The following is a 23,382-nucleotide window of genomic DNA, read 5'->3' as shown; positions in this document are numbered from 1 at the left end:
AAAGACTTTTATTGAAAGAGTGGAGGGTCAATGTGCTTTTTCTAACAAAAAAAAAAAAACAATATCGACAATATATTTCAAACTACACATCAAATCAAAGAATTAAAATCAGCTCAGCTAAAAGTTGAAAACCTTATTGGAGGAGTACCTTCTCAGTGCTCAGAGGTGGCCCATGGGGTTGGATGCGTCGGTCAGGCCTGGGTGGACTCCTGTGTGGCCTTGCTGAGCGCCGCTGGAGCCGCCGGACACTTTCTCCTCCTCCCTCCTCTTAAGGCAGGCTGCTTTGGGATTCAGATTTCGCTCTGCAAGTCAGAAACAATACCAGTTTTTAATCCTTCCAATCTGAAATCATACATTTACAAGACTGAACAGGTCATAATTGTAGTCATAACGACAATAACAGCAACTATTCATATTATTAACAAACAACTTATTAACTTATATTTAACTTATTTTTAAACAACTTAATCCTTAAATATACTTCTACAGGAAAATAATTGCGTATCAGCCTAACACGGTTTTCAGAGCTTTGAAAACTGTGTCAGATTTTCAAGCAGTGTCCATATTTTACAGCTCTGAAAAAGAAGTGCAGTGAAAGCTTTTCCACAGAAGTGAATGAGCCTCCTATAAAAGTAAATGCGTCTCATATCCTCATATCCTAACATCCTCCAGACAATAGATTGCACGCTCACGCAAGCAGAGTGCAATTTCAGTCTGCGTGCTTTCTGCAGATGATCAGTTAGGAATATTAGCAATGATAGACAACCCACGCCAACCCTTGAAACAAGGCTTGTGTCCACTTTTAAACAATTGGATGGAAGGCACAAAATAAAAATGTAAGAACAGAATTGAAAGTGTTGGCGGACAAATGACACAAAGTCAATGCGATCATGAAGAACTAAAAAGACCATTTCCGATCATAAAACCTCTGCAGTAAAGCCGCCGAGGGGCCGGACGAGGAAACGTCTCTCATCGCTGTAACGTCAACCATCACTGCTCAAAGGTTAAGTATTTGGCACTTTTCTTTCAAACATAATAAATGCAGATAAAATCATAAACAACAACTGCTTTCAGGTGATAAACGTCTTCTATTAGCATATATTTTGTCTAGTATTCTGCTACTAATGGCTGATCTGACATCTCAATAAGGTGAAACGAGCTCAACACACCATGTGTTATTTTGCCTTTGTCAGGTGCAATACAGGTCAACGTATGCACAATAGCAACTTTGCAGGCGTGCATTATTCCACACACACACACACACACACACACACACACACACACACACACACACACACACACACACACACACACACACACACACACACACACACACACACACACACACACACACACACACACACACACACACACACACACACACACACACACACACACACACACAACTCTGACCTCGGACTTGCTGCTCCAGGTTGAGAATGACGGCCACGGCCTGATGCAGGATGAGCAGTTTAGTCTGGGGCTTCTCGCTCTTCAGGTGCAGCTGGCACATGCGGCCCAGCTCCTTGAAGGCCTCGTTGATGTCTCGCACCCTCAGGCGCTCGCGGGCGTTGTTGGCCATCCTCCTTTCGCGCTCGCGCTCAGCCTTCTGCTCGGGATTCAGGTCCTCGTCTTCAGTGATGCTGCTGGAGAGGGAAGAGAAAAACTCTGTCAGCGAAGACACGAGTAACAGAGGCGTATGAGGTTTTCCCAGCTCACGGCTCCCTAAAATAAATGATGTCAAACATGTTTATGCAGCGATTAGGGTTTACAGACACCTCAATATATGATGTGTGCTTTTTAATTGATGAGGAAAAGATCTGTGCAATATGACTCATTGATTAAAAGCAAGACTGAACTACTTGACGAGTGACTCAGTGCAAAATCTATTTCTTTTTTTTTAAAGGTTTCATGTAAAATTAGGCAGAAATTCATTAAACTAGAGTTTCCCAATCTAATTTTATTTCAGGGAACCCATTCAGCCCAACCAGTAAAATGACTGGTTTGTAGAATCTGTAAATAACTACAACTCCAAATGTTTTCCCTTTAAGGCAGCACATTATGAGCGTGTAATTTAAAACCTGAAAACTTTTAACATTATGTCAGTCTTAATGATGCCGCCTGGTACATAACATAATAAAATGTAAAACAACTCGGCCCAGTGTTTGCAGCAACACTTTTCTCAACTAAAAACGCAATAAATGACTCGACCGAAAACATTATTTCTATTCAGAGAGACATTAAACACCAGACGACTACAATAATCATTTAGGAGGGCGAATGAGATTCCACACTAATGACACATATCTGTAGCGATGAAGATGACTAAACGGTACCTGTGTTTGAGGTATTATAAAGTTGTATTGTCAGTGGGTGAATGTTTCGTCAGCGTTTTCAAGTTGTGACACGAACTGCACTCACTGTATTTTCCACCTAATACTACATGTCGTCTCCATAAACTGGCTCAATATCTCGAAGCACAAATCACTGTATTGTCTTTGGGTTGCTTCACCGCATTTTGATCGCAGCGAGTCATCGTCATTCCATCACCATGTTTAATCTCACACAAGCTTTACACCGGCCGCCCTTCCTGATTTAAACCCCGACAGTCCCATCACAAGCTCACAAGCTCCAACATCTCAGCCAGTGGTGTCCCGCATATTAGATTGTTAAAACTGCTGCAACACGCCTGAATGGGAGAAGTGAACTCAGAAGGCCCTTAACATAATCAGGTGTGTCGCGGCAGGACAGAGTCAGACAGGCTTGCTTCAGGCCACCACTGCTCCAGAAAGTGCCAAAGATTGTATAAACAACAATTAAAAAAAAGAAATAAATAGAATACATTTTTATTTCATTTCAAATGTAATTGAAAACACCAATGTTTACACAAATACTGTCCGAATACCAACATATAAAACTGAACAAATGAAAATGTTGTCAGTTCCCACCTGGTGCGCGGCCCTCCTCTGGGCGTCTTCATATCTTGCCGGTCGCTGTCGTCGTCCGACTTGTCGTCGCCAGTGAGGCAGTCGTGCATGTCGTCCTTGTCTTGTTTCTCCATCTTCAGCCCCAGGGCGGGATTCAACTGACCAACCAGGCTTGCAGCGAGACCTTTTGTGGAAGGGAGAAACAAAAAACAAAGAACAAAAAAGAAACAAAGAGTTTTAGAAATCCACGCTCATATTGTACAGTGTCAGCCACATCCGGAGTTGGATTGACGACGCGCAAGCGTCTGACCTCTGAATGTCTCCACTTGGTGGCTGAGCTCTGTGCTGGATGTGGAGCCAACGCTGGGCAGGCCTCCATGGCTGTCGTTCAGGCTGGCAGCGTCATCTCCACCCTGCTGCCACACACACATGAAGGACACGTGAAGAAAGGAAGCAGACACTCTGTAGAGGCTCTCAATGCGAAACATACTTTGAAGCAAGAAAGGAGAGCTTGTAAAAGCCAAAAATGGAAGAGAAACTGATTCCAATTAAAAAATAAACACACACACTCAAATATGCCCCTTTAAAAAGTATTGATAAGTTGTGGTACATCTACATGCCAGCTAACTGTTTCAGATATTCAGGTTTTAGGCCCAGATACAAACAGCTTAAAACCTGTGTAACTGTTCCAGATATTCCATTTTTCAGCTATTTCTATCTGTCCGATCATTTGACAGCATGAGTTTGCCGTTTAATCACCATTCAGGTCTGTCATTGTCAACATGGAGGGTGACTGTGATGACTCACTTGACAATGGTATTGTAGGGTGGAACATAGAAAATTGGGGCAAAACATTTTTTAATAAAACAACAATCAAAAACTTAATATTAATAACAACAACAACAACTCTATTTAAAGACAAGCATATAACTGTCCTTGTTTGTGTTGCATTTTGCGCTAATGATACCAAATCCTCAGATCAAACTGTAACCACAAGTCATAGTTTGTGTTTGAAATGAGACAATTCCCTTGTTCTATTGTCATTCTGTCCACATTTCTAACACAGAAACGGTCGACTCCCGCGTTGTTGCGCCGCGAAGTCCCTCCTGTGCCACATGACCTCCAGCTATTTGATTTCCCCTTTGAGGACCGAGGAATCGTCACGGCGGGCGGAGGATATCGCCTCCTTTTCTACTGGAATGTGATTCCCAGTCACTGTTGGCCTCTGTTAACCTCGCCACTCCAAGATCCTCCCCTTCCTCAGCGCTACGCTAATCTTTGCTGTGCTCTCAACAGGTGTCCAAACAACTCTTTGTCTCCAGGAGGAGGAGGAGGGAAGCCGGGGGTCTGGCGAGAAAAAGAACGCTGCCATTTTCATGGCTGGGCCTGATTACCATACAGCTGAGGACTTCTATTTGGGTGGAGGCCACGGGTTCAGACACACGTTTCCAACGATTCAGATTTCCTGGGTTGTTAAAAAAGAAGTGATGAAAAGCGGGGGGAAGGGGGCCAGAGGGCGGGGTGTCAGCCGGAGTAAAAAAAAAAAAAAAAAGGCCTGTGGCTGTTGGGTTCTGTCTGAGGGGGACCTCTTCCCACACACAGGAAGCGCTGTGTTAGTGCAGACACAGTATGTTCTATCTCAGAGTCGCAGTGTGTCAACATCACTGCCACAACCCAGCTCTCTGTAACAAATACATCAGACTGAGCGCCTGTGACAACCACAGGGAAAAAAGTCCTTGTTAAGGGGGACGAGACAAGCTCACAAAATGACTTGGGCAATACAGTGGAAAGACCAAGTGACAGACAACACAGTGAACGAACCGAGGCGCCTGCTGGAGAAAACAAAATAAGGCAAAAGAGAGCAGCTCTGAAGATTATGTCAATGTAGTAAAGTGAGAACGAAAAGGACGTCAGAACAAATACAACTGTTTTTATTTTTTTTGGGTGGGGGGTTAAACCACTGCACTAAATTTCAGCCTGATTTAGGAAAAAGATATTCTCATATGTAATCTCTATCTACGAGGGTTTGTCTCCGGTTATAAATTCACCCGTAAAACAAGGATCCTGTAACTGATCACTTTTGCTTCTTCAAATATTTTCAAAAGTCAAAACACCACATGAGGCCATCTTCTGTGTCCTTTCTCACCATTGAATACATCTCAAAAATGCAATAAATGTGTGAATAAATTACATTTATTCACCATAAACTCTACTGGCTCCCAACTCAACAACATATTAATACATGTATTTTGCATTTAGTTGTCCTTGGTCAGATATTTTCGTGTTGATTTACAAAAAACTTCAATATAGAGACATACAATAAGTTATTTCTGTTAAATCTTTAGCAGTAATTCTCATCTATTTAATCATTGCTCATCTAGTCAAAGTCTCTGTATTGTGACAAGCTTCTGGCAATTTTAACAACCATTGGATCATAATGACAACAAATGTATTTGTAAACAACCACACTAAAGAAAACAAATGAAGTTGAGAAAATAAAACCAATTAATCAGTGCTGATCTATTTGATTTTAAATAATATTGTCACCAAGACATTATTAAAGGTTTTTTTTTTGTTCAAGGATGTGTGATGAAAAATAAAAATAAATCGTTTTATGGTTTGACCATAAAACAAAGACAGTTATGAGTTTAAAGGAAACAATTCATTGAAATGGTCACAAAATTGATGTTTTTTGATCAGAGAGCTTCAAAAATGCAAATCAGAAAAAGGGAGTAAACATATTGGATCTCGTATTTGCTGACTTCTCCTCCCATTGCTTTCTCTCTTTCGTCAACAAATGTTAACCCAAACTTCTACACACATTAAAACCCATTGATTTTCTTCTCCCTTTGCATGTTTGTGTTTTCATACCGCGTGTGACCTAAATTATTTCCAAACACCTCTGGATCACAGATGGACGAGTCGCCCCCATTTTAATTTCCACTGCAGATGTGTTCAAATCTCCTGGCTCTTTAGAATGAAATGCCTCGGATTGGAGGATGGGGCGAACACGTCGTGATTTATACTTAAACCCGCATTCCCACGTTTCTCGAGAGGCTTCGACTTTTAACTCGAAACGCAACAAAATACACAAACTCGCCCGACACCAAAAACACCACTTCGCTCCGTTGCGTCTGTTTTTCTCATTTCTCCTCCACTCTGGTGTATACAGCCGCCCTGGAGGGGAGGGTGAGCCCGAGGCCAGCCATTACACTTATGGAAAATATGTCTGGATGTAGTCAGGGGTTCGTATGTGGAAAACGTTGAGTTTTTACACACACACACGCACACGCATATGGCAGTGCACCCGCTTCGAGCAGGTGGCCGAGGAATCTTGTGCGGTGAAGTTTTGCGAAATACATTCCACCACATTCAACCCGAGAGCTCCATAACTTTTGAAGAAGTGATCATACCATCGCAGCAGTCCGATTCGAAACCAATGCAGATGCGGGAAAGTTTGGTCCGATGGCGGCGATTGGCCCATTTTGTGCTTGGCCCAGCAGACTGTGTATGTCGCTGGGCAGACTGGCGGTGGAGCCCACTGCGTGGTTCCTCAGAACGAGAATTGCATCATCCAATCTGTCCAGACGATCCTCCATTCGGGACTGAGAGGACCACAGGGATTGAGGAATGAAGAGCGAGGGAGAGGGAGAAGAGAGAAAAAGGACAGAGCAGCTTAGTATAAGCACATTAGGGGGGAAAAAAAACCCAACAAAAAAAAAAAACATTGAAAACGCTGATTGTATGGTGTGGATTTTGGAAAAAAAGATAATAAAAAAAAATGAGACATAAGATAGACAAGGCAATTCAAAAGCAAGATCAAATGAGCCGTTTCAGCTTCAGCTGTGAAATTCAACACGTCCTCATTTGTTTTTAAAACCAAATAATGGACAGCGGCACTGCAGCCACTTAACAATTTATTCAGAATATAATATCTGCATCTAAGCTGATTACTGCAAGCTGGAAGGGCTGAAACAACATGAAAACATAACGTGACAATAAGTCAACCAAGGCTGTAAACATGAAACTGCGTTTAACTATGGAGAACGCAGACTGAAAGTCAGACCATGTGTGAGAAAACCAAAAAAAAAAAAAAAAACGAGGAATGCAAAGACGTATGAGACACGTAATGAGGAGAAAGGCTCTACTGAGAAGTACCTCGCAGACATCCTTTAAGAAAGACATGGCATCCTGGAGATGCTCATGTAGCTGCTGATGAACTCTGTTTTTCTGGCAAAGTCAAATAAGAATAAGACAGAATTAAGAAAAAAAAAAAAAAAGACTATAAATACTACAAACCCACAGTGCTGTGGATAAAGATTGTTTCCTGTGAGGACACAAAGACAAGACGGGCAGGATTTGGACGCCAGCACAGAGCTGCTGACCATTCAGTTTCAAAGAACGACATTGTTTTGCTTCTCTCACATTTAATAACCTCAACAACATTACACACATCTTACACATCACATTTACCACAATGCAATACAACGTCTCAGCGCCCGGCTCTTCCCAGCTCTGTTTTGTCATCTGTGTGCTGGAATAAAGGTTAAACGTTAGTAGAAGCTGTGCGCCATTACTTTGCCTTTGTGAAATAATTGTATCCAGCTGTGCTTTTCCGTACATCTAAGCATTATGAGACGTTTTTTTTTGGTTTGTTTTTTTATATTTGTCTTAAACTAATATAAAGTACCGGTGGTGGCCAAATCCACTAACAAGATTAATCATTTCAACTGTAACGTAATCCTCAATGAAGCTTCATCACTGTTTCCTAGAACTCAAGGGACTTTCCAAAGTTTTTTAATAATAATCCTAAATAAGATCAATTCTTTGTCTCTCAGCTTACTCCTAAATGTAGCCGAGGATTATATCAAAGTGTTGCCACATTAAAACAAACCTGTAATAGATTATTCAACCACTTATCAGCCAAACTGTCCCTGAGATTCGAGACAAAGGCTTTTTAAAGCCGATCCTACACAGTTACTACTTGTATGCAAATAGTGCACATTCTCTCTAAGGCGGCAGGTTTTCACACTGATATTGTATTTCTGCACACCATATAATTACTTTTCCAGATGATAACATGACACCACTGCAGGATAACACTTTTCAGAACACAGAAGGGTGGGATTTAATAATCCACACCTGCAGGCTGACCGTTTGTTTAATGTGAATCTGTTGTGGCTGTTTGTCAACAGAGACAAAGAGAAGAGATTTATCTGGACACATCAATCTTACACTGAATTTTTTTTATTTTATTTTTTTTTATAAATAATTACTGCAGAAAAATCTAAACCAGTGCACGTACTCTGTCCAGCAAAACACAAGGTCACATGATGTAATACTGCATTTGCATGACTTGAAACTGCAAAAGAAACCATGTGTGTGTTTTGTTTTTACTTTGCTTTTACAAGAGGCCAATATCCAGGGTATCTGGTTCTATTCTCTGAGAGTCTCACTTATCTTTAGTGGCCATGAGGACGCGGACAAAGCTCAAGGCAAAGTGGGAGGAAATATCTACGTGCTTAATGTCCTCTTTGCATACAAGTGGCTGACTGAATGATTGAACCTGATAAGCTTGTAAACACAGTCATGGCAACCTTTAATATTTGGGGACAATTTTAAACTAACAGCTGAGGCCTTTGTTGAGATACGCAATTGTAAAATGATTTGAATAAGACGCAGAGCAAGCTCCGCTCATCTGATCAAATATAAACGGGCCTTTCACAAACTTTCACGTTTCAGGCGTCAAAAACCCAACCGCTGAAAATCAAAGTATAAGACAAAGTGTCCAGAAGCACTTATGTAAAGAAAAAGAAAATGTAATGTAGACCAGTCAGTGTGTTATCTTAAGAGGATAAGTTGGGCTGTCTGCCCTACAGCCCATTTTTCACTTCACCATGTTTGTTTATTTAGTGAATGACTGTATTGGGCTTTTACTGGTCAGGCTTGCAGAAATACTGGAAATGATAAATAAGATGATAGAAAGTTCAAATAAAAAGTGTCATGATGTCATGCAGTATCAACTCCAATCAACTCCAATTGTGATTAATTCTGAATTAAATGATCGATAATTGTACCTTACAGGGTTGTTTTTTTTCCCCTTCCTGATTGGTTCTATCGTTTATGTTGGGATTGTTTTTAAGCCAATGTTGAACAAACTGGTCATGAATCAACAATAAAAGTCTTTCCAAGACATTTTATCAACCTGCAACTGACAACATCACGAGAAGCTTTTTGCTGGAACAAACACATATTGTAGGACAATCACACGAATTGACTGAAAAGTCCACTAGAAAACAATCCAAACAATATTCTTTTTTTTTAAACAGACTGTTGGAGCTTTCGCTTCGAGATGGGGCTCCGTGTTATTTTCGTTGTTTAACCAGAAAATAACCCACGCCTAATGGTTCACATCTTTATTTGTGAACCAAACAGCTGACATGATGTAAACAGATGACATGTGCAGCAGGTAGCCAGCGAGGTGAAATCTGATCCTTCGTTCTGGTCACATAACAGCAAAGGAATTCTGGTGAAGTGGTTTAGCAAACAGCTGCCACCCACCCACCCACACCATCCCAGCCCCCCCCCCCCCCCCCCCGACTAAACCCATCCCCCAAACTGTCATTCTCGTCCCGGCCCAGAGAGAAGGGGACAGATGGCAAACCCCGAGGGACAGGTATTGTTCAGTTTGGTTATCCCTCCCCCCCCACCACCTTCCTCGACAAAATATATGTCGGACCGGAATCTCCCCGTAACGCCAGCTCAGTCCTTCACGGGCGGCTTATCTAAAGTGAGCATCCATCACATCCCGCGCTCACTGGAGGACGAGGCGGACAGGGAGCTTACCAGGGAGTGAAGGGAGTTCTCATAACCCGGGGAGGAGGGGGTCTGTCCGCTGGAGCGGGGCCACTGGTTGGTGCCTGATGAGAAAGAACGTTGAAAGTCAGTGCTAGCGATCCTTGGATTTTCGGCTTCACATCAGCGATTTTCCGACGGCGTCGTCTTGCTGGGCCCCGCGACGCAAAGGCGAAACTGACGCGCACAGTAACACGCAGTCACAACAACACTGACATCCTGATTTTATGGCTTCGTGTTGTTCCACGGGAGATATTTTTATCTTTTAGGCCTCAACTGCATCATTTCCTGACGGCTGGACTGCATCCTGACAACACGAGCCAGCCGAGGGTTTGACAAACACCCACTTCCACCATGAAATGTACACTGAGGCTGCACGACAATGAGCGTGGCTCCGAGAGGCTGGGGAACCGCACAAATACATCTTGAGCTGACTTTTAACTCCAGTTTTCGCCACATTGGAGCGTCTACAAACGCATCTGAGTGGTCAGAAGCGGAGTGTGGTTGAACTGCGCCTTGACATGTGGTCATCGTTAGTTGTTTTTTTTATTCTGATGAAGGAAATACAGCAATACTCTGGGCTCAATCAACTTCATTTACGAGCCCCTTCACTTGCACAAGAGGAGACATTGTCTCTTTTGCATTTATTTATTCTTTTGTAAGTCAAACACCGTTTTGACAGGAGGCCAGTTTGTCAGGTTTCACATCTGGAAACATCTGAGTGCAAAAGTTTCATTCAAGCCTATTTTTTTTTTCCCCCCCGAAGCCAAATCTAATTCAGCCAAATCCCTCGTTTTATTTGCAATGAAAAACTATGCACTTTAATCCCGTGACCTAAATATAGAGAAACCGAAGATCCTCTACGCTCACGGTTACAATTCACCATTGGCTTGGAAGAAGTACGCAGTGATTCTGTGCTTTTTGTTTGAGCCAAAGAAACGTTGATCCACAGGCCAGTGCAGGAAAGCAAATCAAGCTGGTTTGATCTGGTGTGAATTAGAGAAAAGGAATCTACATCTGCTGATCACATTTCCCCAGCTGCAGTACATTTCTTTCTTTTATTTTCTGGAGCACAAATTGCCCAAGTAAGCTGCTCGCCATGTGCAACAGGAGGCAGTGCATTGTATGGCAATCAAATCGCCCTTAATGGAAATGAACCCGCACAGGTTATTTACAGGATAAGGTGTCTGTGGTCGTTCCAGCTCGGGGCTCCCAGTCTCCCCCCCCCCCTCCTACTGTGTTTTAAGGTGGACGGATGCCAAACTCAGCCTACAACCTTGTGAATGGAGTCCACTGGTCGCACTATGCTTTCCAGAGCTATCTCACAGTGTGATTCCAAACTATTATTAAGGGTGCTTTTCTCTAATATTTGGAAAAAAAAACCTCCGTCGTGGCCGCTAAGGGGATTTTACACAGCTCTTATTCTCTTGCTCCTTCCTCATTTAAAACCTTATTTTCAGAACAACGGTGGGGTGAAACAGTTTTATGAATGATGTAAAGTTTACTATTAATTGATCGGTGGGTGTTTTGAAACAAATAGAACGAACAGACAATAAATGAGCGAACGACGCACTGAGACTTCCAAGGCTGTACTTAACGGCCAGCAGTTAAGTACATTATTCACAAATACTCAAAGATGTGACACGCACACTCACGCACACTCACGCACACACACGCACACACACGCACACACACATACAGCTTTGGAATAAAGCAGACTTTAATTAGCAGACTATTAAGAGTGACTTTGGGAGAGGATATGAAAACGTCTCTGTTCTGCCTCAGCGTCCTCCCAGGTGAATGAGGCAGGAACTTCACGTGAGCCTCGGCTGCCTGGCGGCGATGAAAAATTAGCCCGAGGCTTCTGTTGCCCACGTGCACCGGAGAGGGCTAATTGCACTAACCATTCTTGAGTAATGTGCTGCGTAGGGGAGTAATCCTAATGATGAATGTTTGCAACATCAACAGAGAGCCAAATTTTACAACAAATTTCAAGAATCCCTCTTTTCTAAGCCCAGAGGAATAATAATAATATGGATAAATAATTAGTCAAACAGTATACTTTAACTATAAACCTAATTCTATATATTTGTATTTTTCCTCATCGTATGACCTGAATTAACAAAACATTAACACTGCATTGAGCCACAATTTCTTGTAGGTGTTTTTTTTTTTTTTTGTTGTGTCCATGGCTTTCTAAGAATATCTGCCATTTCTGACTGACGGCGAATGCCACCAGTGTGCAGCCAGGTGTGGCGGGCCGCACCGCAAATGGGTCAGGAGAGTCGTCATTGTTGTCCTCATCAGCTGAGTCAAAGCCACCTTTGGCAAATAAACAGAGCCTTTTGCCGCCTCGCCCGTGTGTATTATGCGCCGTGTGTCGGAGGAACAGCTGTCCATGGGGCAGGGCAACAGCTGAGCACGAGGGGGGCATACGTAGAGACAGCTGTCGCCACTCCATTACCACACATGACACAACTGCCTGCTAAAGCAAACACACTGGGCTTCCCCTTACTGTCCTCGCTCGTTCTCTTTCCATTACTCTTTCGACTCTGTCAACACACCTGACGGTCCACATTCACCTATTAAATGTCTTTATTCTGCTTTTCTTTTCTTTTTTTTTTTTTAATCCAGCAAACTACAAACCTTTAGATGCCCGGATGTACTGTTTGCAGCCACATTCCTGTTTCCTGTTATTCCATTCATCTACAGTACAGTAAGACTTTGCGTAAACAATAAAACTCCTTTTAAAACTTTGAAAGATTTTACCCTTGTGCCACGTTTGTATACAATAGGGTCCATTGGCTTGTTAGCACAGAGCAAAACTTTACTCTGAAAGCATTTGTGAGCGACTTCTAAATTTATATTCACGAACAAAGACCCTCCTAAGAACACGACATCCAAAATTAGTGTGTGATGTCAGCGGGAGTCAATGCGCAGCATCTCTGCGAGCCTTGAAAAATGACATCCATGATGTATCGTCGATACCAAATGTTATCAATTTTAAAAGGGCAAGGTTTCGGGTTACACAAACGTCATGACATTCACGCAAATCTGGGGGGGTTGCACAGCAGTTACCACTTTTGCCAATAACAAAAATATTCCCCGGAGTGCTCACATGTTCTCTTTCACTCTAAATTGTCTGTAGTTGTGATGTCCAGTATATATAATTGTCTGCCTGTATGTGTGTTGGTTCTGCGATGGACTGGTGACCTGTCTGGAGTGGAGCCTGGCGTTACCTAAAGCGAATACGCGCCGGCTCCAGTACGCTATGAAACTGATTTAGATAAAGTCGTATAGAAGATGGATGAAACAGAAACCTGATTAGGTTGGCGCTCTTGGAGAGAAGACAGGGAACAAAGAGAAGATAAATCTTTTCCATGTCCCCTTTTTGCAGGAGATTAAAGTTAAACACGTTCACTTGCAAATTAATTATTTTTTTTTCCAGGGTTTTTTTTTTTGAGGGGGGGGGGAATCTCAAATCGTCATCATAACTGGCAATTCCATGGATGTGCAGCCTCATCCCACACTAAACTAAGCTTTGTTTTAGGATGGATTCATGTAAAAATGGCATTAACGCGAATGAAGTACCACGCGATTAGAGCTACTCTAAAGCTAAACGGGGTATTAAATTAAGACTTAGGCAAACATTTCACAATTCACTCTGCTCAGGCTTTAATTAATCCAACCAATGCAACACGGAGTGAAAGTAACTAAAATAATTAAAGACGCGGAGCTGTCTGTGTGTTTGCACAACGACATGCAAAAGCAAATAAGTCTGAGAAATTCTCTTTTAAACTTGCAAATGTTTCGTCAATGAGATTTTTGTTCACACAGGACAGCAGCTTGCTGGATCTATTATAGAGGCCAGCAGCAATAGATTACCTTGTGTCTTAGGCTGTCAATTAAATCTGCACCATTCTGAATGAGAGTCAGGACTGTATGACATGAACCATTTGATGTGAGCATCAAAGTGCAGCTCAGCCTTCTTTGATTATCGTTATGAAATTACACGCAAAAGTCACCAGGCTGCTGCTCCAACACACATCAGACATAAATCAGCGTTGTGCTTTTGTGAAAATGAAAGCTTCTAAATCATGATTGTCATTACCTCCTTTTGAATAAAATCTTGAGCAAATGTGTATTTTTACGCTCAGTCCACACTGTTAAATTTAACGGCATAGGAACTAATAATAGCAATTAATGTGCATCTCTCTAAAATTGGGAAAGTCTGTCGCTGTGGATTCCAAATGTGTGTACCAAATTTGAAATGATACGGTAGAGAAATCTTTAGCTATTGAGCCATTGTCATCATGCATCATCGACACAGCTGTTTCTCAGATGAGCACAGTGACGTGAAAGTGAATTAATTAATCGCCACACCCTCCAATTTATATCCCACGCCCATGAGGCTTTTATATCACAGGGGCCCCACTTGAATCAAAAGAAGGCACATGCTTGGAGAAGCACCCAGTTTGCCATTTTATGTTCGCCCTTGCAGTTGCACGAGTAAAAGTTGACCAACACTCATGAAAGTCTGTTAAAATAAAGAGTAATTCCAAGCTAAGGCCAAAGTCCCGTGCAATCCAATGTGCCAATAGTAACTGTGGGGCTATCATGGACATATTTCCACTCCAAATGAGGTTATACCTAATGTATAAGATTTGTGTATGAAATAAAAGTTGAATAGACTGGGGGCTCTACCTGGCCTTCCCGACGGGGGGCCGGCGGCGGTCACCACGGTTCCTGCTGAACCAGCACCTGCCGTGGCTGTCAGAGGCGAAGGCGAACCCACAGGTGTCGACGGATTGGAGGGAAAACTACTGCTCGTGTGGTCAGGGGAGTAAATCTGTGGAGGCGGAGAGGAAATGAGAGTGAAGAATGAGATTCATCAGCAGCAGGAGCATAAAACTACAATATAAATTGCACAATTCTTCTCATTTGTATGTTTTTTTCCTTACAGCTGTTACCATTTGTAAGCCAGAATTATGTCATCAATTATAGAGGTTTTCACTGCCAGGGACTGCCATAAACATGCTCAGTGCATACATATGAGATGTTAATAGTCATCTGTGCTATCACAGCCTGAGCCAAATGAGTGTCGAGCGATATTCAATTTCATTGTTTTACGGGACGTCCTCATGTTGTCTCAACTTGTGTCGATCAACTGAAAACCGGCACCAAGAGACATTCACAAATTAAAACAAAACAATTTCTGGAAATTTGCGTCTCAAACTGAAGTGTAACATTTCAAGAAAATGAATTCTATTCAAATCAGAACATCAACCTTTAGCAAAAAAACAAAAAATGTCTATAGTAGTCAGTTCAAAAAATGTGATCTGACGTCATTGATCTAAACGCACAAAGGTTCAAATATGTGTTTCCTTCACAATTTTGATTTAGACAGATACCACAACACAAATGTGTAAACCCTTTAAACCTTTTTCAGAAAAAAAAGCCTGTTTTTCACTTTTAATAAAGACACTGTCCGAGTTACTCCAGTCGATATCCCACAGTGGTCTCAGGAAATGAATCTGTAAATCCTGTTATGGCGAACAACATGTGCAAATGTTTTCCATTTGTTTCCCATTAAGATAAGTATAAAAACATTTTGGTCAGCTTAAGAATAAATCTTTATTTGTGTGTGTGTGTGTGTTGATGCTTCCTGGTTAAAACAAAGAAGAAATCAGATTCACCACACTGTATCGCAGCCTCCTCCGGCAGGTTACGCCGAGGTCACTGAGTTTTAGGACGACATGTCAATCACGTGGGACGCCAAGAGATTACGTCTTCAGAACCTTGACTGGGATTTCATTTGTTTAAACGAACGCTGGATTAAAGCACAAACACGTCCCTGATTTTCCCCCTCCTTTAATAAGAGGATATTTGTGCCCGAGTGGAACATGTCTCAGAAAAGTCGGGGTATTACATGTAGATCCTGACTAATTAGCAGCAAGAAGGGGAAAAAAAACAAAAAAACAACAGCTCCACAGAGATTTCTCCTCCAAGTTAAGATCAAATTGAGCTTGCAGGGAACTGTTTGACTTCTGTGAGGATGATAGAATGCACTCATTAATAATAATCTCCTTATTCAATCTTGATCTCTGGGCTTTAGTCTTTCAATCAACTTGGAGTATCGGGACAGAGGTTTCACTAAAGTGTGTCACTGAGTGTGGAGGAGGATCTGCTGTTGTCCTAAAAGAAGTATGACCAGTTGAGCTCTTCTCCGAGGACGGAGCGCTTCTATAGGCTGAGCGGCACTTTATACTCGCAGACATGCAATCCAGTGAAGAACAGAGAAGGGATTAATATTGCGCTGATCACTGTGTCGGAAAACCGGTAAACCCGCAAAGCAGACCTCCGAATATTCCTCAGGTTCTCAACAGCACACTGATTATAGCCCGTGACTCCTGACCTGACAATATATGACTTTCTATTCTTCTCCCTCCCCGGCTACTAGCGCCGCATTCAAAGTGAAACACGGCTCATTTTACTGGAATAAATGAAGCTCCGCCTCATCATCAGTTACGCTCCCGCAGGCGGCAAGGGGCCAATAAGCATGGCCAATTTAAAAGGGTGGAGAACAAAAGCCCCACAAAGGGGGGGGGGCCCGTGGAGTTGAGCCACAGCAGTTATAAACTCCCCTGTGCCCCCTGATCCATCCACCCACCCCCCATCCTGGTCTAACCGTGTCCATTTCACTCCAGCTTTGTCATGCTAATAGAATTGAGTCTGCAAATATAAAGGACTTAATTTGTTATTACCATGCCTGAACTCTCATAATTTGGATTCAAACTGGCCAGAAATATTCCTCCCAACAGAATCGCTTCAGCTGTGAGTAAAATTCAAAATGCTAATGATCGCATGATGTTTATGCAACATGTTAAACACATTTTAATAAAATATCAAGAAAGTGACTTTGAATAGTCGTTCGCTAAATCTACATAAAAAACTCATTTGCATTCTGGCCAATAAAAAAAAAAATGACTGCAGTTTTTCTAATCAATGAATTTTAGGCATACACTCAGGTTAGATAGCACCTTTACAGTGCTGCACAACGCATTGGTAATTTAGTAAGTCCATAACAATTGGAACATTCGTCGTCCCCCTGTGACTCAACTGCTGTTTGACACATTTTACAATGTCACAGTATAAATAATCCAAGGATTAAACCATTACAGGATGTCACAGATATCCATGGCTGTTCTTCCCAACCACAGTGTAATCCAATGGCTTTAGAGGCATTTTTATTTACAGTTGCCATTCTTGCATACTCTTAGTTTAAGCCCACAATTATCGAGGCTTAGTTAAAAAAAAAACAAAAAACTACAAAACAAGTCCTCTTGGCTTCTCTTAATCAACAGTATAGTGTTTAATTCCCGACATGCTTACTGAGGTCACTTATTCATTGAGGAAAAAAGGACATTATTCTCTTTCGATTCACAGATTGAACTCAATCACAGTTAAGTTAGACATGAGCTTCACATCCTGACAAGATGCTATTGTTGTGAAGATGCAGACTTCCCTTGAGATGCTCAAACCACATTGATGCCACCCATTTAAAAAAAAAAAAAAAAAAAAAGCATTTCTGATAAACAATAAACTTACATCAAGAGCCACAGCTGATCTCAGCTTCTACGCGAAAACTTTTGGGTGGTTCTCTCTCTCTCTCTTTTTTTTTTTAGGCATGCCCAATGCAATGAAGCACCCTCTAAGTTAAACCTTGGTTGTAACTCACCGAGGCCAAAGCCTTGCCCAATGCATCTCCAGTCTGTGAGCTTCCAGCGGTGTTCCCCCGGTTTGCAGCAGCTATGAAAACACGGAGGAGTTGTTTTTTTTTTTTTTTTTATTGCACTCACAGACCAAAAAAACTGTCCATGGCAAACAGAGCCAATTGAACTCGTCCTCTTAAGCATGAAAACGCACCCATGACGCCATCAGTCGAGTTGACGGAGGGAGTGTGCGCTGCGGTGACGTATGGCGAAGTGCTGTTGGCGCTTCGGTGGAAGCTGGACATGGGAGGAAGACTGGCATTGATGTCCGGAGACACTGAGTGTGCAGGGTAATTCTGAAGCAAGAGAAACAAAACGGAGACAATTGATTTTTTTGGGAGGGGGGGGAAATAAAGAGCTTATTCATGCTCTAAATTGTACGTCTCCTCTGACATCTCCCAGGCTGTGATGGAGCAAAAGTTAACTTCGGGGGGGGGGGGGAGATAAAGAGAGGGGCCGGCAGCATCTGCAGGCTCCCTGTGATGCTCTGCCAGCTGAAACAGGCCCGGCAGACGAGACGAGATCAAGCAGGAACACAAAGGCTCCGGTCAGCAGTGCCTTCACTGAAAATAACCAGACAACGAAAGACGCACACATGCACTCCAACTGTGGTGGGGGGGGGGGGGGCAGAGACGCAGTTCAAGCAACACACACACATTGGAGTTTATATTGAAAGTGTGCTAGCACAACAAAACGACTAACAGAATATATGATCATTTTCCATTAAGTAAGGTGAATTGAAAAATGTAAGAAATAAATAGAAACGATATAAAAAGGGTGAATTAAAAAAAACAACTAATCAGAGTTTCGAGGATTTCTTTGTCTTTTATTCATATGCTGAATTACTGTACGCACCAAGTGATTGATCCTACTTACCAAACGGTCATGCGAGTGCAGGCTGCTGTAGTTTCCCGACTGTGGCATGTGAGATGACGATCCTGCGAGCATCCCCCCATAACCAGCCTGGCTGATGCCGTTGGACGAATTCCAGGGGTCAGTGGAACTGTGGGTACCATCTGATACAAATAGATACAACATTTCATTGTGTCACTGATTGGAAATGGAAGTGCAAACACATGCCAGAAGGCAGAAACCCTCCAAATGTACCCCGTCGCTTAGAGGTTATCCAAGGAGGGTTTTGCTTCTTTTTTCTTTTTTTTTCCCCTCTTGAAACTGAAACATGATTCCTGTCTTGAATGCAGCTGAGATAACACAAAAGTTAACGCCAACAAGGAGCCTGCATGTCTGGGTGTCAGTCAGACCGAAATAAAACCTGCGCACAGAAGTACACTTCAGCAAATATTTCTCAAAGAAACCAGTCTCGGTAGTAAGAGGCTATAATTGATTACTATCAAGCTAAATGGCAACTTCCAAAAGCAAATGGGAGGTAGTGAAAAATAATAGTTTGATATACTGAGCGGTATCTAGCACCAGATCAGAGAAAATATATATTTGAGTTCCAATCAAAACCTGCCTAATGAGAACTTACCAAAGAAAGTGCTTGCAAACATACTGCTGGAGGGTTTGGGAGAGGAATATGAAGGGGAATCTCTGTTGAAGTCTTCTGAGTTTGGAGACGGTGCGTACACCTGCAAGGGAAATGCACGTTATAGAAACCAAACAGTGCAAAACACCGTGACAGTCAATGTATATCAAGTGTTGCACACAGTATGGTGAAGTGCAATGATGAGGAAAAAAAAACAAACAGCTTTCAGTTCCCATAAAGTGCTGAAAATGCAAAACATCACCACATGCGATCTTGAGAGTACGCAGACAATTGCAACATATGCACTGCAGCCACGAGGCCCGAAAAGTACAAACATACACACACTTTAATGACTTACAAGCAATCAAGCTCGTGAAGGGAGTCGTGGATTATCAGGATGTATTTGCATTTCAGATCAACTCAACCTCTAATGGAAGTATAATGATACCCGCTTACATGCATTTACTAAATGCCTTGCAAATTACAGAGCTCCCAGAGAGGCAGAAATCAAATAAGTGGTGCAAAAAACACCTTGCTTGGCTTTCTGTTTATTTCTACCTGCGAGCCGTCGGCGGAAAGAGAGAGTTACGACGGGCATGCTGTCGTACAGCTGTACGACTGTGTGTTGCCGAGCAGGGGCGGCACCGTCGAAGAGCCATGAGGCCAAACACCAGTGATGTGGTCTCTGACTTCATCCACTCCAGATGGAGAGAGACAGAGTGAGGGAGGACGAGAGCGCACGAGTTGGAAGGAAGGGAGGGGGGGGGGGGGGGGGGGGGGCTAAAAGAGAAGGTTTGGGAAAACTTCTCCCTCCCACAGACAGGACTGTGTGTAACTGGTGTAACAGTGATCAGCGCCAGGCCGGCCTGCCTGCCAGATTCCACCTGCACACCTCCATCTTTTTGTCCCCCACACTCTGAGAGATAAATCCCTTTTTTTTTTTTTTTTTTAGCAGCAGCAGCAGCTTCATTTCACACTCACATGTTGACAGCTCACTCCTCAAAAAAAAAAATGTGTGTAGACACGACTTGTTTACCTCCTTGAGTTGTTTGACGACAACGCGCCGATGGAAACCGCGCATCACAACCACCGTCAATTCAGTTAAAGGGATCGCCTGCGCGTGCGAACACAATAGCAATGCAGAAACGCAGGTTAAGTTGGGACCGTGTTGGTGTCGGGCTCTGCTGAGCGAGCCGGACGTGCTGCTGTCTGGGTGTGTAATTAAAGTGCTTTTGGGAGGGGTGGGGGCTCTCATGGGGTCCTCTGGCTTACACATGTGACCACGGTTGAACGTGGATTCCGTGGAGATCTCAGGTTAGCCTCGCACAGGAGCCCCGGCCTTTGTCTTTTGCCTCCGTCAGATGCTCAATGGGCAGCATATGGCAGCGGATCATGCTAATTGTCCTTTTTACCCAGGGCTAACCAGTCAGAGCATTAATAAACCATCCCAAACACCGGGTGCCTCATTCCACCGGCGTATGGAGGAGAGGGCCCGCCTGGGTTTCCTTTTACAAAGCCATTAATTAAAAGCCGTCACTCACACGGCTCGGCACAACAACACGGACCAACACTGGTTATTTGAGCGCCCCAGCCATTATTGCTTTGATAAAAATTAACGGTGACAGCCAACATCGACGTTTGAAGCATCGATTCATTTAAATAAGGAGATGCAGAAAATAAACAGAAACTCTTGATGGTGTCAGGAAACGTTAATGGCGAAACGAAATGTTATTTTCTTTTCAGCCAGCCGGTAATTACAGTTAAAACCAAGCAAACAATACAGTTAAAAACTGTACCTCATTCTAAGGGGGGGGGGGGGGGGGGGGGGGTAGTAATTGGCTGAGCTCCAAAACTTGGCTCTGCCTTTCAATAGCGCTCCACCTCAGTTGACTGAATATATCCTGCACAGTTTCCCAAGTCTACAAGCCTGTGGTACCTGCCTTTGAAGCTCACTCCACACCAATCAAAACATCATATGGTAAAACAATACATCAGCACCACAAAAAAGATGTAACATGATAAAAGGAAGGGAAAGGAAAAGGTGGGGGGGGGGGGGGGGGGGGGGAATGAAATAAATGTAAGGAAAAAAATCTGGCTAATGGCCAAAAAGCTCAAAGAGAAGAGTTCAAACGTGCCGTTAATGCCGTTTTATAAGGTATGTCATTACTTGGAATCAAACCACATCCCGAGGGCATTTTTGTTTCAAGTCCAAATCTTACATACTTAACCGTGCATTAAAGATTGGAGGTGTCTGCAGACTACTGTTGCGCTGGGCCTGTTTGAACATGGCGTCGTTCAATATTTGCGCCACCTGCCAATGTTTTGTCGGAAATCCAGTTTAGAGTTATTTTGATGCAATAAAAACAAATCACACAAAGACCAACTCATAATGCTCTGATTTATGAAGTTAGTTTGACAGTTAATAAGACGCTAACCCAAAAGAATAATATCCCTCACAGACACACACACACACACAAATCATCAATTCTCACAAGAGGCAAACACCAGCTAATAAGCAAGAGCAACAGGATAAATTATAACATACGGTATCAACTGTAATCTGGTATCAGCCCCATCAATCAAAGACACTCAAAGCACATTTTTCCACTGCTTCAGCCGTCTTACGGTGCTTCAGAACATTGGTGACATTCATCCATTCACACACACACTCACATAGCAGCTGCCACGCAGAGCATTCAACCTCCACTGAGAGCGACTCGTGGTTCAGCGTCAGGCTTAAGGACACTTCAATACATAACGCAGGGTGAGACGGGGACTGAACCCAGAACCTTGGGACTGAATGAGGCTTCGCTCAATGAAATTCAGGCAAGAGTCGTCTAATTTTGCATCCTTGTGTTCAGTGTCACATCCTCCATAGAAAACCTTTTTTTTTTTTAATTAGGATTAATATAATTCGATAATTAATATCAAAATATCTGCCAAATGAATACAGTGCATGATAGATCAGCATCGTAAACACAAGCATGCCTCCATTCTGACTTTGTGTTAATCACGTGGTCACGCTCACCCACAGTGCACCACTTAGAAGCCATCAGGTTTCGCTCTGAAGCACGGTTATAAAACCTGTTGCATCGCGTAAACAATAACAGGCACATCGCCTTCTGAAGAAAAACATGTTGAATCTTTTGTGCTTTTAACTGCTCTCGGAACGGCTTTCATGTCTCTCCTCTGTTAATAAAAAAAAAAAAAAAAAAAAAAAAAAAAAAAAAAAAAAAAATGAAAATAAGATTTTAACAATCACTGCAGGGCATTTGCTTCTAATTTTTTTTTCTTTCTCACTAATAAGAAACGGAAGAAAGATCAGTGAGTTGCTCCATCTGTATTGGTACTGTGCCACCAATTCACAAGCCAATGGCCCACTGTGAATTCTCCCAGTGCTCCAGATGGTGAGCCTGCTATGCAACTCTGCATTTGAACAAATTAATGTGGATCAAGTTGATGCACAGAATGAGTATGGCCTTTTCTTTTGCACAGTTGCAAGCACGACTAAAAAGAAAAGTGGGTGCTGGTTGTTTAACAAGTGCTTTTGATCATAAAGTTTGCCCACTCTGTCCACATGCTATCAATTTTCTCTCCCATCACGGACTGTAACACAAGTCTGTTCGTAGTTAATATGAGAAAGATCAAAGTCATGCTTTGTGCAGCGGGATCAAAAAGGGGAAATGCTGTAATGGATCATAAGGCAAATTGAAATACAAGTCTGAATAGGACGACCTTCTTCAATAAAATATCTTCTTTATTCTTCCTTCAAATGCATGTGCCCTTCATATAATAGTAAAAATAGAATGGGCAATGGCAGGTGGAAATCGTCTGGTGTAATTTGCTTATGACAGGATCATTACTTAAGGATTACTGAACTGCATTACAAAGCTCATTCGGCCATTGTGGAACTGTGTCCTTGAGCAGATTCATAAGCCCACTGCATGATATTACAATGAAAATGTTCCTGGAACATAAGCACACACCTAATTTCATCAACAAGTTTACTGAAAAAAAAAACCCAAAAAACCCCACTCATCTCAACAGTTATTTTCACTCCAAGTGCAACAGCAACTCTCACACACACATGCAGACACACAATTATGCATCTATTGACCAAAAAAGAAAATAGTCAGACAGAAAAAAAAAAAAAAAAAAATCAAAGAGGTCATTACAGAGAAGTTCAGAAATCACATTAGGCTCCCTGTGGTGACAAGAATGCCAAAGTGATTAAAAACAGATGGAATAACAGCAACAGTGGTGCTTGGAGCTCAATCTGCAAACAGGAAAGTCTAACCTCAACAGGCAGCCTCTTTCCCTTAATCATTCCCAGACTCCCACT

The 23,382-nt window shown here is 42.5% G+C and overlaps 1 protein-coding gene across 1 annotated transcript in view; it reads right to left on the bottom strand.

Annotated features, from left to right (window-relative positions):
• Positions 1-23,382, bottom strand: part of tcf12 (transcription factor 12) — an 80,150-nt gene that overhangs the window by 3,905 nt on the left and 52,863 nt on the right. Inside the window, exons 9-20 of the mRNA XM_080501769.1 lie at positions 19,044-19,143; positions 18,431-18,570; positions 17,709-17,850; positions 17,521-17,591; positions 14,487-14,631; positions 9,774-9,847; positions 7,086-7,157; positions 6,341-6,532; positions 3,238-3,343; positions 2,949-3,111; positions 1,414-1,646; positions 149-302 (exon numbers count right to left, since the gene is read on the bottom strand). Of these exons, the coding sequence (XP_080357895.1) occupies positions 160-302; positions 1,414-1,646; positions 2,949-3,111; positions 3,238-3,343; positions 6,341-6,532; positions 7,086-7,157; positions 9,774-9,847; positions 14,487-14,631; positions 17,521-17,591; positions 17,709-17,850; positions 18,431-18,570; positions 19,044-19,143 (1,581 nt within the window). The 3' untranslated portion in view covers positions 149-159. The remainder of the gene's footprint in view (positions 1-148; positions 303-1,413; positions 1,647-2,948; positions 3,112-3,237; positions 3,344-6,340; positions 6,533-7,085; positions 7,158-9,773; positions 9,848-14,486; positions 14,632-17,520; positions 17,592-17,708; positions 17,851-18,430; positions 18,571-19,043; positions 19,144-23,382) is intronic.

This window comes from Blennius ocellaris, assembly GCF_963422515.1.
Source record: "Blennius ocellaris genome assembly, chromosome: 1".
NCBI lineage: Eukaryota > Metazoa > Chordata > Actinopteri > Blenniiformes > Blenniidae > Blennius > Blennius ocellaris.
The sequence above is the reverse complement of the archived record's forward strand: the minus strand, read 5'-3'. Positions and strand labels throughout refer to the sequence as shown.